The 15,336-nt window shown below is 40.6% G+C and overlaps 1 protein-coding gene and 1 long non-coding RNA gene across 6 annotated transcripts in view; one reads left to right on the forward strand and one right to left on the reverse strand.

The window, feature by feature from the left end:
* Window positions 1-15,336, forward strand: part of LOC149975859 (uncharacterized) — a 944,026-nt gene that overhangs the window by 369,555 nt on the left and 559,135 nt on the right. The gene's annotated exons all lie outside the window — the stretch shown is intronic.
* The window catches only part of LOC110493888 (solute carrier family 12 member 5), a 328,213-nt gene that overhangs the window by 109,203 nt on the left and 203,674 nt on the right, over window positions 1-15,336 (reverse strand). For all 5 annotated transcript variants that reach the window (XM_036949870.2, XM_090205034.1, XM_090205036.1 and 2 more), the window contains exon 4: window positions 7,264-7,410. In XM_036949870.2, coding sequence (XP_036805765.1) covers window positions 7,264-7,410 — 147 coding nt within the window. The remainder of the gene's footprint in view (window positions 1-7,263; window positions 7,411-15,336) is intronic.

The following is a 15,336-nucleotide window of genomic DNA, read 5'->3' on the forward strand; positions in this document are numbered from 1 at the left end:
ATGTAAGAAGAGCTTTATAAATCAATTTGATTTAAATTTGATTGATTAGTGCAAAAATGGTAAATGTAGATATTCCGGAGTCATTCTTATAGCTTGGGGGTAGAAGCTGTTCAGGTTTCTGTTGGTTCCAGTCTTGGTGCATCGGTACCGCTTGTCGAGCGGTAGCAGAGAGAACAGTATATGACTTGAGTGGCTGGAGTCTAGGGCTTTCCTCTGACACCGCCTGGTATAGAGGTCCTGGATGGCAGGAAGCTCGGCCCAGTGATGTACTGGACAGGACACGTTACCCTTTGTAGAGCCTTGAGGTTGGATTCCAAACAGTTGCCATACCAAGAGGTGATGAAGCCAGTCAAGATGATCTCAATGGTGCAGCTGTAGAACTTCTTGAGGATCTGAGGGCCCATGCCAAATCTTTTCAGCCTCCTGAGGGGGAAGAGGCGTTGTCGTGCCCTCTTCACAACTGTGTTGATAGGTGTGAACCATTTTAGTTCCTTAGTGATGTGGACACCGATGAACTTGAAGCTCTTGACCTGTTCCAAAACAGCCCCGTCGATGTGGTTATCCCCTTGCGAGGATAACAAAAATAGAGCTCTTTGGCCACGCACACCAGTAGTGGGTTTTGTGTCAAAAGAAAGATCCATATGCAGAAAAGAACTGGTAACAATTTAAGAACCGGTAAGAATTTTATGTTACTATGTAACAGTAATAACTGTAATAACTGTAATAAATGTAGTAACACCATAGTAATTACATAAGTGTTACTATATAATTACTTGGTAAAAATGTTGTAGCATTATCAGTTATTACACAATTAAACACAGATTACACATCCACTTGCTGAAGGTTATCCCCATATGTAATTACTGATGTTATTACACATTTCTTGTTCCACTATGTAACTAATGTTTTGTAATTCCATGTTTGAAAGTCACCTTTGACTGACCATGTTAATAACGGCAACCAAAATCTGACACTGTTACATGTAAACTACAAGGTGCCACTACCATCGAATCCACATGTAATGCAATGGCTACCGATCATTTTCAATTAGTTTATTTCTTTGTTATGATCTGGCTCAATGGTTATACTGAATCAGGTGTAATGTAAGAACAATGTAGTTAAATTGGATATACTTGTATTTGTAAAGTGAAACCCAGTAGGGTATAACCTTTATAATTACAATGTAGTTACAATGTAACAACCACAGCAGACAATAGGCTAACCAGAAGACAGTACTTAAAATGTATTAATCTTTAACAATCAACTCTGTAATTACAATGTTGTTACAAAATCAATGCTATTTCACTATTTTGAGACTTCAATTACATTTTTGCACATTACAAACCATTATAAACACAACAAATTAAGAGACCAAACTGGCATGTGGCTTCCATTTTGGCTGCAGAAGAGAGTGTAAGAGGTGTGAGGTCAGTGTGACAATTTCCTGGTGACAAGTCCAGCATTCTTCTGGCTTCTTATTTTCTTATTTTGAATGTGCAAACGTACAATGTCACAAAATGTTTCATGAGTTTCTTTTGGGTTTTTGGAGATTTGAGAGTTCACAGGAAATGACGTCACAATGACCTCTCACACTCTCCTCTGCAGCCAAAATGGAAGCCATATGCTATTTCCACTGAGTTTCTAAACCCAGAGGCACATCGCAAGACTTCCGGGAACACTTGCGAAACAAACCAAGCAGACCAGGCTGGGGTTTGGGGTTTGAGAAGTCAATGAGAGAAGTGAAAAATTATTCCTTAGTTGCTCATTTTCTTGACATCTTAAGCACAACCTAGATTTGAGCCAATGTCTTAAGTAGTTGAACATGTTATTACTCCAACCTTGAGAAAGTGACAAACTGACACGTTTTCATTTTTGTAAAAAATAACTTTATATCAAGTGCCTTTGACAAGGTGAAAAACCTAACAATGTGCCCTAATTTGCTCCAGGGCCACCGTACAACTATGGGTGACCCTGTTAAACAACACATTTCACTGTACCTATCCGGTGTATGTGCCAATAAAACTTGTTCTTGATTTGACGGCCTCCACATGAGCAGTTCGGTGTGAGACGGCCGTTAGACCCGATGATGACGTGTTTCTGCACATGAGCTTAGCTAGCCAACATCGCCATGACATCACCAATAAGTGTGATTGGGGATTTGTATTGGATAAGAAATTTCTGCCTATCTTCATTTAGCTATTTCTGTCTCTTAATTTGTTGTGCTTATAACGGTTTGTAATTTGCAAAAGTGCAACTTAAGTCTCAAAATAGTGAAATAACATTGGTAACTAAATGTTTTATACCTTTCATGGCAATTTTGTAACATTTATTGACAGAGTTGGAAAACGTGTTGACATTGCGCCAGTGCTTAGCTACATTAGTGTAAAATTGGGAAATGCTAGCTAGCTTTACCAACCTGTGTTAGTACGTTTTACTATCTAGTTAGTACATTTTACAAATAGTTATTGCTTGTTTGAAATGGGGAATTATATTTGAATGGTTTGAAAATGATATACATTTTCTCTTGTCTCCTTATTTCTCCTGGTTAGCCTATTGTCTACAAAGGTTGTTACATTGTAAGCACCAAGTAATTAAACATGCCATTTCACTTTATATTAATTTGCTTGCTCCTGGGTAAGTAAGTACATTATAAATACATGTATAGGGAATGATCAACATTGACAGAATGGTTACTTTGAGGAAAATGGGGAGGGTCATGTTTTTTCAATTTCAGTCAAACGGGAGGGCTTAGTATTTTAAAATCTAGTCCAGGAGAGGTTCATGTAATTTGTAATTGATGACATTTTAGTATTTCTCAATGTTTAGAATTATTTGCCTATTAGACTATACAGTGCCTTGCAAAATAATTCATCCACCTTGGTTTTTTACCTATTTTGTTGCATAACAACCTGTAATTTACATGGATTTTTATTTGGATTTCATGTAATGGACATACACAAAATAGTTCAAGTTGGTGAAGGGAAATTTAAAAAATAACTTGTTTAAAATGTTTAAAAAAAATCTAAACAGAAAAGCAGTGTGTGCATATGTATTCATCCCCTTTGTTATGAAGCCCCTAAACAAGATCTGGTGCAACCAATTACCTTCACATAGTTAAATAAAGTCCACCTGTGTGCAATCTAACTAAGTGTCACATGATCTGTCACATGATCTCAGTATATTTACACCTGTTCTGAAAGGAACCAGTGTTTGCAAAACCACTAAGCAAGGGGCACCACCAAGCAAGCGGCACCATGAAGACCAAGTAGCTCTCCAAATAGGCCAGGGATAAAGTTGTGGAGAAGTACAGGGTTGGGTTCTAAAAAAATATCAGAAACTTTGAACATCGCACGGAGCACCATTAAATCCATTATTAAAAAATTGCATGCTCACCCAAAACTTAAAACATCTGTGGCATTGTGCAAAACTGCACATTTTAAAGTGGCCTTTATTGTCCCCAGCACAAGGTGCACCTGTGTAATAATCATGCTGTTTAATCAGTTTTGTGATATGCCACACCTGTCAAGTGGATAGATTATCTTGACAAAGGATCAAATGCTTACTAACAGGGATGTAAACAAATTTGTGCACAAAATTTGAGATAAATAAGCTTCTTGTGCGTATGGAACATTTCTGGGATCTTTTACTTAAACTCATGAAACATGTGACCAGCACTTTACATGTTGTGTTTACATTCTTGTTCAGTGTAATACTCGGTTGCTTTTAAACGAGCCATCAATACAACTTGAAATCACATTTCATGGGATCAAAACTAAGGTCAAACCCATAGAGAGAAGATTGGCGCTGACATGAGTTGACATGTTTGCAATAAAATGGGGTCTACTGGGATATGTAAGTGCACCTCCTCTCTTTGGCAGTGCAGAATGAGAATCATGCATTGAGGTCATTCATGAGAAATCAATGTGATGTACTGTATTATGACAAACACATGTCAAACAGTCAAACCCAATCATATTGTAGCTGCCACTGCTCAGTGACACCTTGTTCGGTGCTAAGTGAATAGCACTAAAAATGGTTGTGCTGACAATAGATGCTAGGAAACATTGTCACTTTTTTAAAACTGTTCACCTCTTAACCATCCAGTTTGTTATTGTAAAAGGAAAGTTCTTAATGGGCTACGTAGCCGAGCAAAGGTTATGTTAATATATATGTAAATAAACATGCAGTGCCTTCAGAAAGTATTCATACCCCTTGTCCTATTCCACATTTTGTTGTGTTACAGCCTGAATTCAAAATGTATTAAATGTATTATTTTTCTCTCACCCACCGACAGACAATACCTCATAATGACAAAGTGAAAGCATGCTTTAGGAAATTTTAGCAAATTTACTGAAAATTAAATACGGAAATATCTAATTTACATAAATATTCACACCCGAGTCAATACATGTTAGAATCACCTTTGGCAGTGATTACAGCTGTGAGTCTTTATGGGTAAGTCTTTAAGAGCTTTGCACACCTCTGATGTACAATATTTGCACTTTATTATTTTCAAAATTCTTCAAGCTCTGTCAAGTTGGTTTTTGACCATTGCTAGACAGCTATTTTCAAGTCGTGACATAGATTTTAAATCTGATTTAATTCAAAATTGTAACTAGGGCACTCAGAAACATTCAATGTCATCTTGGTAAGCAACTGAAAGGTGAATTTGTCTCCCAGTGTCTTTTGGAGAGCAGACTGAACCAGGTTTTCCTCTAGGATTTTGCATGTGCTTGGCTCTATTCCATTCATTTTTATCCCAAAACAAAATCCCTAGTTTTGCCGATGACAAGCATACCCTTGACATGATGCAGCCTCCACCATGCTTGAAAATATGGAGAGTGGTACTCACTAATGTTGTGTTGTGTTGTATTTGCCCCAAATATAACGCTTGATTTCAGGACATAAAGTTTGTTTCTTGTATACTTTAGTGCCTTATTGAAAACAGGGTGCATGTTTTGGAATAGCTTCCTTCTTTTCACTCTGTCATATAGGTTAGTATTGTGGAGTAACTACAATGTTTTTGATCCATCTCTTATCACAGTCATTAAACTCTGTAACTGTTTTAAAGTCACCATTGGCCTCATGGTGAAATCCCTGAGCGGTTTCCTTCCTCTTCGGCAACTGAGTTAGGAAGGATGCCTGTATCTTAGTAGTGACTGGGTGTATTGATACACCATCCAAAGTGTAATTAATAACTTCACCATGCTCAAAGGGATATTCATTGTCTGCTTTGTTTTACCCATCTACCAATAGGTGCCCTTCTTTGTGAGGCATTGGAAAACCTCACTGGTCTTTGTGTTTGAATCTGTGTTTGAAATGTAATGCTCGACTGAGGGACCTTACAGATGTGTGGGATACAGAACTGTATGTGTGGGGTACAGAGATGAGGTAGTCATTCAAAAATCAGTCCATGCAATTTATTATGTGACTTGTTAAGTAAATGTGTACTTCTGAACTTATTTAGGCTTGCCATAGTAAAGGGGTTGAATACTTATTGACTTAAGACATTTCAGCCTTTCATTTATATTTAATTTGTAAAAAAAAAAAAAACACTTTGACATTATAGGGTATTGTGGTTAGGCCAGTGACACAAAATTGTCATTTAATACATGTTTTATTCAGCCTGTAACTCAACAAAATGTGGAAAAAGTCAAGAGGTGTACATACTTTCTGAAGGCACTGTAGTTAGGGTGAAACAGCACATGAAGACATTAACAAAGGAGCATAGGCTTTAGATCATCAGTCTAATACAGTCTAGCATGCAATCCACCCCCAAATTCAACCCACCAAACCCATGAGTAACACAGACACAGTGAGGCTGCTGCCTACATACAGACTTGAAATCATTTGCCACTTTAATAAATGGATCACTAGTCACTTTAATAATGCCACTTTAATAATGTTTACATATCTTGTATTACTCATCTCATATGTATATACTGTAATTTATACCATCTATTGCATCTTGCCTATGCCGCTCGGTCATTGCTCATCCATATATTTATATGTATATATTCTTATTCAATTTATTTACTTAGATTTATGTGTATTAGGTAGTTGTTGTGGAATTGTTAGATTACTTATTAGATATTGCTGCACTGATTTGAAAGACACTTACAGTGTAACAGCACATGAAGGCATTGACAAAGGATCGTAACCTTTTTTAAATTTTCACCTGAAATGAAGCAAGGATATGCATAGTCTTGATGCCATTTGAAGGGAAACACTTTGAAGTTTATGGAAATATGAAATTCATGTAGGAGAATATAACACATTAGATCTGGTAAAAGATAATACAAACAAAAAAAACATGCAGCTTTTTTTCTTTTGTTTTTTTGTTCCATCATCTTTGAAATGCAAGAGAAAGTCCATTCTTTCAGATAGGAGTCTATGTGTAATATAGCTTTTGGCCACCAGATGACAGCAGTGTGTGTGGAAAGTTTCAGACGGATCGAGGGAAGAACTACATTACCGCACAATATTTTGAATCAAGTCTGCCAGGAGTTTGCCCAAATGTGCCAAATTGGTTAATTGATACATTTTCAAGTACATAACTATAGAGAACATACAAAAATACTATGGTAATAAAAAATGTAAGCTTACACACTCCCAGGAGTGTCATACATGATGGATCATTAGCTTATACACTAACTTTCACACATCTAGATGGCCGGGCGGGGTGGTTGTGGAGCCAGAGACAGCAGTGGGGTCAAACTGTAGACCCCAGTTCCTACATTTGAACATAAGAATGGATTTTATCAAACAAAACTATGCTACATTTTATCTCTGGGATGACAAATCAGAGCAAGATTACTGAATGTAAGTACATTATTTACCTTCAGAGGTGAATGTATCAAACCAGTTGCCGTGATAAAAGTTTTTTCTTCTCAAACAATAGCATGGAATTTTTTCACTGTAATAGCTACTGTTAATTGGACACTGCAGTTAGATTAACACGAATTTAAGTTTTCTGCCCATATCAGACATGACTATGTCCCGGAATTCTAGTCACATTAGCGCACGCTAGCAACAACCGTCCCGGTTTGGGGACACTCATCCTGTAGAGGTTAGAATGCCTAGACTTTAGCTAACACAGTCTAATTACATGCAGGCAGGGATGGAAGTTAAGGATTTTGGGCACTGGCTAGTAGACTGCAATTTGTACTAATTTGGTCTAAAAAGTACTAGCCACAGGCTAGCGTGCAAGCTTAATTTCCATCCCTGCATGTAGGTGTCTCAGATTCGAACACAGGTACTTACAGTGGAACAGCACATGAAGACGATGATGAAGGAGCCAATTACTCCTCCGATGCCGACCATCCAGGTCATCCGCAGGAACAGGATCACCCCGAAGATGTTCTGGATGCATGGGAGGTACACTCCCATCAGGGTCCCCAGCGCTGGAGCCTGATTGGAGGGGAAGAGGAAGTGGACACACACTTTAGGGACATGGGGTCTTTAATGACTGGTTTATTATATGCTTTTGTAACAGATATGGATGTGTGAACCACGCGACAAGTAACCATAGCCAAGGATTTCTCAGACGAGAATTTCAGGGAAACCTGGGAATTCTGGGAAAGTTACAACCCTACACAGTCCACTAGGACTACAGCACCACCAAGAGTCAGTGAGTAATTCTTACCCCGGGTGCAATATGGCAGTCTATTAAAATCACCCTGATACTATTCTGTTTTTCCATAGAGTATTTGTATATTTTCTTTCCTCCCATGGGAATGAATGGTCTAGGAGCTGGATGGCACATTGACAGAGTTTCAAGGCCAACCCATGGACTGCAATTACTGATACTAGATGGGTGGAGAGGCTCTGTGTTGTTTGCTAGATTTATTAATGGGCAGTTTCTCCTCCTGTTTTTTGGGATGTGTTTTATGTGGTGTGTGTGTGTTTGTGGGGCTGTATGTGTCTATGTGTGCATGGTTGGCTAGGTGTGTGTGCTTGTGTGTGTGCATGTGTGTGTGCGTACGTGTGAGTGTGTTACAGTTGAAGTGCGCCACAGTTGACCCGCATGCATAATGGAGTCATATTCATTTCCAGCTCAAGGACAACTTGGTCCAATAAAACATAATTGTCCCAATATCCAGTGGTGATCCTAAGTGAGTGAACAGACTCTCGCTGGAAATTTCTTATGAGATTTAAAATCAAAGACTAGGGGTGCATCTCAGCACTTTTACTTGGAATGCATAACCAAAGTCTCTGGGGGGAAATAGTGAGGAAATTAGTTCAAAATGGGTGGAACACAGCTTCCTTGCAGAAAGAATCATTTATGATATGCTCTTGATAATGTAAAAATCACTGTAAATGTCAAACTTCAAAATCATACTCCATGACAATTAACCTCAATTGAGGCAATTCAATAGATATAATTACAGCACAATCTGTAATTTTAAATGGCTGTGACATCCACAGAAATATAATCACTAGAACGGAAGTCCCTTAACAAGTCAATGATGTCACAATTCTTGGACTGGTGGCTATTTAGGTTGTACCCATAGGAGTACAGCTAGGTCGAAAATATACAGGTTACGACAGCGTCGTCACAAATCTGTGACCAGCACCGTTGCTAGCTACCAGTGCCGTTGCATAGCATAGCTGGTCCTGTTGTTGCAAAGAGTTATGAGATATCAGAAACCCGTTGTCTTAATGTTTGTCATCTTCAATCTAGGAGTAAAGCAGGAAGTAGTCCCAGGAGGAAGGCCTATTCTAGTGATTCTATTTCTATGGTGACATCACTGCCAGTCTGATGAATAGGCTCGATGAGGATGTGAAGAGGGCTGGCCGACAACTCTTTTAAAATAGGCTTATCTACAGACAATGTTTTTGCTGTGTCAGTCTGGTGTGTACCTGTAAGTGTTGTGAAGCAGTAATGGCTTTAAGGGAAGTCATTGTCCAATATGGAGCTGAAAGTGATGACAAAAATACCTTGAGAACACAACACGAGATGGTTGTGAGGTTTCTTGAGCATAATGTTAACTTTGATACTTTAATGCTTCTTAACTGCAATTCTGAGAGTTTTCCAGGCCTGGGGGGCACTGACTAATGCGAGAGAACATTCCTGGGGCTTGAACTGGCAGCAGCTGTTGAGTTGAGAAAGTAGACTTTTTAATGAAATCATCTACGAGAAAAAAAAGGGCATCCTGATGAATTCCTGACATTAAATGAATATTAAGCGTGCAAATTCTGGGTCTGATATAATTTGATTTGAAAAGCTGAGCTTCGGATATTAATAAGAGCCTGTTTGGAGAGTCTTAAAAAGTCGCACAAACATAATTATTTTCTCATTTTCCCGAGGAACAACAAGCCAAGTGTACACGCAGAGTTCCAATTAGAAAGCTCATCACTTGAGAAATGCTGCTGAAACTGTGCAGACAATGTTACATTGCCTGCAAACCTGAAGACTAGGTTTAGTCGAGCGGGATTGTGCAGTCTTGTGGCAGGCAGGAGACCCGGGTCTGAATCCAGTTTGTTAAACATATTATGTTGTTCTGTATCAAACCTGACCACTGAGAGTATTAGCCAAATATGTCTTCCACACCAATGTGGTAAAGTACTCTAGTAAAGTAGGCTGGAGTAATCCTGAATTATGGTTCATCTGGGCCAAATCCTTATTTTGTAACTCAAGGTAAGATTCAGCCACATATGTTTTGCGGAACCTCTTCTTCTAGTCTATTTCCCCCTGTCAATATTTTGCCCTTTAGGGGACGCCATACAGTACTCAGGGGCTGACACTTTAGCTGACCTGTTTTTGTTAATTTCCCCTCTGTTTTTTTTTATCTGACAGTTCACCTAACATCTATTCTTTGAAATCCTCTTTTACACCCGCAAGCAACACCAAAAGGATGATTTATACTGGGAATTTTGTTCACCTTTAATCAATTATCAAAACCACGCATTCTCACGTTCCATAGGGGAGCGGCGAAAACAAACATCAGTCCATCTTTGTCATCTCTCTCTCCTTATGGTAATGACTCTCACAGTTTGCCTGGGGTCTGGCTTATGCAAATGAGAGAGCTGCTGTGGCTGTGCCCTTCAGTGTGCAGTGTGCGGCAAGAATCTCAATAAAGTTGTTTTCTATTCTAAATTCAAACTCTAAAGTTCCCTAGGCCTTCCACTTATTTAGAGATGGCTGTCAGATTTTTGTGTCATGACTTTTGTCAGAATGGAATTTGCTTTTTCAAATAATTGAATGGCATCTGGGTTTTGCAATTATCATACTTAAATTTTTGCCTCCTTCAAATTTTATAGGCTACATTCCATTTCACCAATACAACATTTCCAGAAACAGCTCCAGTTTTTAGATGAATACACATTGCATGGTTAATAGTGATTTCAATATGGGGGCAGTGGTACTGTTTAAAGTTAAGTTATTATGTAATAGGTTGAATTATTATGAGCTTAATGGATTTGTTTTGACTTTTCCCCTATGCTAAATGAGTGAAAGATACACCGATAGGTAGATCCTAGAATGTTTGTTTGGTCTAAACAAAAATGTGATTAAAATATGCATGACACATGGCTGAAATATTCTCTTTTAAATCCAAATTATGCAGGAGGAATTAAGTGGATTTTTTTTTTATCAAGCGCAGAATATTAAATGATCAAATGAGAGCCAACATTTGTCATTATAAATCCACAGCTTTTTTCCAACTTTACACCACTTTCATCCATCTTTCATCCACTCTTTAACATGGCTATAATTAAGAGCATAGAATTTCCATGAACTTCCATACAAGTGGCTGGGCTATAGTCGCTTCAGGGGCGTATGTAATATACAATACACTCCAGGTGTAGTGGGCTGAAAGTTCACCTTCCATCTGTACTTTGGTGTAGAGTTGAAAAACTGCTGTGAATCGCTGTCCCTGCAGAAACATTATCAGGGGACTATAGCCGGAGTATAGGGGTCAGATTCTAATAACATTTACTGTACGTTACTAGTGACAACACTGTATCCTTCCATTTACATAGCACGCAATAGTGTGTAACAAATCACACGAGAGAGGCGCCCAAGATGAAATGTATTTTCTATAGGTACTACGATGTTGAATGATGCAGCGCTTTGCTAACTTCCTGTCTTTTGCACAACCACTCTGTTTGAGGCCGGTCAATTTAACAGAGCGCCCCTCTACAAAAAAGATCTGAAGAGTACTTGTAACTTCTGATTTCCCCAGTTGACCTTTATGTATGGTGTCCATATTAGGACAATCCTGAGACTGTCCCAACATGGACACCATATTAATGTGTCCAAACACTCTCAACCGGAGCACATCTTAAATCAGTGAAAACAATCTACAGTGTAACTGTGAATTCCATTTGATAGCTGCGTCATTATTCCCTCTAATTCCCTTTTCACACTACTGAGCTGAGCCGTGCTGAGCTGTACAGTGATGGCCTGGTTAGGCATCCACCATAGTTCCTAGAATCGCGCTGGAAAGGACCACGTGAAAAGAAAATATCCAAACCAGGGCAGTATGGGCCCTTGTCAAAAGTAGTGCACTATAAAGGGAATACGGTTCCATTTGGGAAGTCGCCTAACTACTGTATGTGTATATCAATGGGCTCTTTCTATCTACACTCTATTCTCAACAACACCATTCACACTGGGTGGACAAATACCCATACACAACAAGACCCCACAAAGGGGAAATACAGCAACAATCAAAGTGAGAGATAGCCCTCCGTAGTTGTTCTCCATATGGCAAATTATGTCATTTTCTGCGCTTCCACACACAGTAGAGCAACACAAAAGACCCTCAGCCCTGCATCTCAGTCTACTGTCGGAGAGGTCTCGATGGCTAACAATACACAATATATCCCTGCAGAAACATACACCCAGATTGGAAAAAAGCTGTGAAAATTGCTATCTTACAAGCTTCAACACTGTTTACAACATAGGGTTGTTTGTTAACTTTCTGTCCCACATGGCACCTTATTCCCTCGATAGCGCAGCCACTTGAGTGCAGCCACCTGAGAGCATTATGTGGGGAATAGGGTGCCATTTGGGACACATGCAGGGTCTCAGTAAGATTATTATAAAGCTACGAGGCAGATAGACAGTGAGCATGTCCTGTAGCCTACACAATAATAATGAACAAGAATACACTTGTTGAGATTGGCCAAAATGCCACAAGATTGGGAAGAAAAAAACGTAGCGAAAAACAAAAAAAATAATGTGTCTACACTGAGAAGTAGCCACAGCAGATGGGACACTTGTTTCTATTGAATTACTCCGTATGGCTCTATTTTAGGGAGCTCCACTTCCATTCACATTCAATTGGCATTTCATTCTCGGACCTAGACTTCTAGAACCGGGAGAACTAGTGAGGCCCAATAGAAAATCGGCTGGTAGCTAGCAGCATGATGATTTCCCTCTGGACCGTTGGAGCTGGAACAGTCGAGAACGAAGAAAGCGGCGACTGCGTTGCCACTACGGGTTGGCGCCGCGGTGTTGAGAAGAGACAGCTGCCCCACGACCCCCTGGGATACGCAGTCAGCCCAGTGCTATCTGGCTCAGGTGTGGTGGTCCCACAGCAGGCTCCACCTCCTGCCAACACCCCCCCCCCCCCCTCCGCTCGTAACAGCTGCTTCAGAACCAGCTCTCTGCCACCTTGCTACCCAGGTGCCCCCATCCTCACCAACCCTTACTCAATCACCCCCTCACTCGACCCTTAGCCACCACCGCCACCTGAGACCACTCACAGGGCCCTCTTATTCTCCACATACACAAACACTGGAGTCCGATAAGGATTCTTTACAAATGCACCCTTCATGGCCTGGGGTTGTTTAGCTGTTAGGGTCGCTGAATTCAGACCACATGTGTCGGTGTGTATTCTAATCTGGCCCACACCCTTCTGACACAAACCCTCTTTCAACTTTCTCTATCTCACAGTCTCTATCCAATATAGAAAAAGCACTCCAGGAATGGGACTGCTGCCTTCCTTCTTTCGTGTTATGTGAAAGGTTCTACGAGCGCTTTCTACAGATGGTCTACTAATGTTGTACAGGCTCCTAAACAAAAGCAAAACACGTTTGATATTTATCGTCTCACGCATTGCATAAATGCCATCATGAAAGCCATTAAATGTGCTTCTAGAACTCTGTTAAGTGTTGTGTGTCATGTAGTGTGTAGGCAGCTTAAGAGGATATATAGAGGACTGGTTAAGGCATTTGGACAGCTTTTTCCTGGTATAAGAGATTGGTTTTGGGTGGGGAGAAGGAGACAAATGGGGTCAGGTGAGAAAAGAGGAGAAGAGAAATGAGGAGATGAGGTGAGGGAGGAGGAAAGATGAAGAGAGAAAAAAAAGGTAGAGGAAAGAAGAGTAAAATGGACGACCTAACTGCAGAGGATGGAACAAGACAAAAACGGAGATACGGCTGAGGAGATTAGGAAATAGGAAAAAAAGAAGAAAGGAGAGGAGAAGAAAGAAGATCTGTTGCTGAGGGGAAAAGAGAAGAGCGGACTTGAACTCACTACTGCAGTAACTGTCTGGAAGAAAGCTGATGTAGCTGGAGGGTATACAGTACTGTACAATTGAGGTGATAATATAGCAAGCAGAGCGAGCACAGATGCTGTACCTCGACTTCTAAAGCAATACAAGTGCTGAGGTGCAACGAGAGGTGTGGGAAGCGGGGGCTAGGAGCTTGCAATGCCATCTCCGCGCTCTGTTGCGCAAACAGGAGCTGACAGGGCTAATGCGTTTCAGCTCAGGTGTGCTGAATTACTAAAGAGGGGGAGAGAGAGAGGAGAGAGGGCACCAAATATCTCCCTCCAAATGTCCGCCTACAGGTGTGGATTAACCCACTGCACACTGGTCAGTGGTGTTTGTGTGTGTGTAGGAGAGAGACAGAGGCAGGGAGAGGTAGAAGAGAGAAGGAGAGTAGAGGGAGTGAGGCGAGAAGAAGAGGTTTGTTTGTGTGTGTGTGTGTGTGTGTGTGTGTGTGTGTGTGTGTGTGTGTGTGTGTGTGTGTGTGTGTGTGTGTGTGTGTGTGTGTGTGTGTGTGTATTTCTATGTCTATGGTGAGTGTGAGAGAGAAAGAGGGGAAGGGAGAGGAGAGAGAGAAAGGGGGAAGGGAGGGATGTTTGTGCATGGGTAGAAAAAGTGCCTATGTCTATATATGCATGTGTGTCATTTAGCCAAGTACATAGGAAGAACATGAAGTGCTGCAGGCCAGAATTATTACTAAATGGTCATTCCGGCTTGCTGGAATATTCTGCTACAGGATAGCAATGAATACTGTTTAGTTTTAACCCTACTTTCTGTTTGCTAAGTAGGGGCATATGTAAGCTGTGAAATCTCCATTTAGCTCGATTATCAACACTGTCAAACTGCAGACGAAATTGTAGTATAACATGAAGCAACATTAATCAAGATACAATCTTCGCAGGGCTACCGGCATGAATACTAATGCAAGACTGGGGCTTCTAATGAGAAAATGAAGAGGCATTGTAAAACAGAATGACCTGGAAGGAAAGCACCATTAAAGATGGGGATGCAGTATTTTTCACCACACCATCATAATTCTTCCCAATAGAAACTCATAGGGGAAAAACACCCAGCCCCCACAGATTGGCGGAACGGTGTCCATCTTAACCCCGGCAACCTCCAGACTGTTCCCTGATGTCACACGGTATGAAAACCCTCTAATCTCTCTTTTCACACTGCGCCGTACAAAACGCTCGGCCTGTCATACTCAATGGGTTGATGATGAAAGGGAGAGAGAGGAAAGAGGAGAGGAGAGAGAAAGGGATCGTTGTCAGAATGATAAACGCCATCGGGCTGCCTTAATGAAAAGCCTCTCCTGTTGATGGGGAGATTGCCTTTGGAATGGGCTGCTGATTGGAGAAGCAGCTGCTTGGCGTACCGAGCAGGCTAATTAAGTATCGAAGGGCCGGGGAAGGTGACCGGGAAGATTAGCCTCTGCTGCCCGGCACTTCCATTGGAGGAGTACTGAGTCCGATATACAGTGCCTTGCGAAAGTATTCGGCCCCCTTGAACTTTGCGACCTTTTGCCACATTTCAGGCTTCAAACATAATGATATAAAACTGTATTTTCTGTGAAGAATCAACAACAAGTGGGACACAATCATGAAGTGGAACGACATTTATTGGATATTTCAAACTTTTTTAACAAATCAAAAACTGAAAAATTGGGCGTGCAAAATTATTCAGCCCCCTTAAGTTAATACTTTGTAGCGCCACCTTTTGCTGCGATTACAGCTGTAAGTCGCTTGGGGTATGTCTCTATCAGTTTTGCACATTGAGAGACTGACATTTTTTCCCTTGCAAAACAGCTCGAGCTCAGTGAAGTTGGATGGAGAGC

This window comes from Oncorhynchus mykiss, chromosome 17, assembly GCF_057628025.1.
Source record: "Oncorhynchus mykiss isolate SJ-2025 chromosome 17, ASM5762802v1, whole genome shotgun sequence".
In the NCBI taxonomy this organism is placed as follows: domain Eukaryota; kingdom Metazoa; phylum Chordata; class Actinopteri; order Salmoniformes; family Salmonidae; genus Oncorhynchus; species Oncorhynchus mykiss.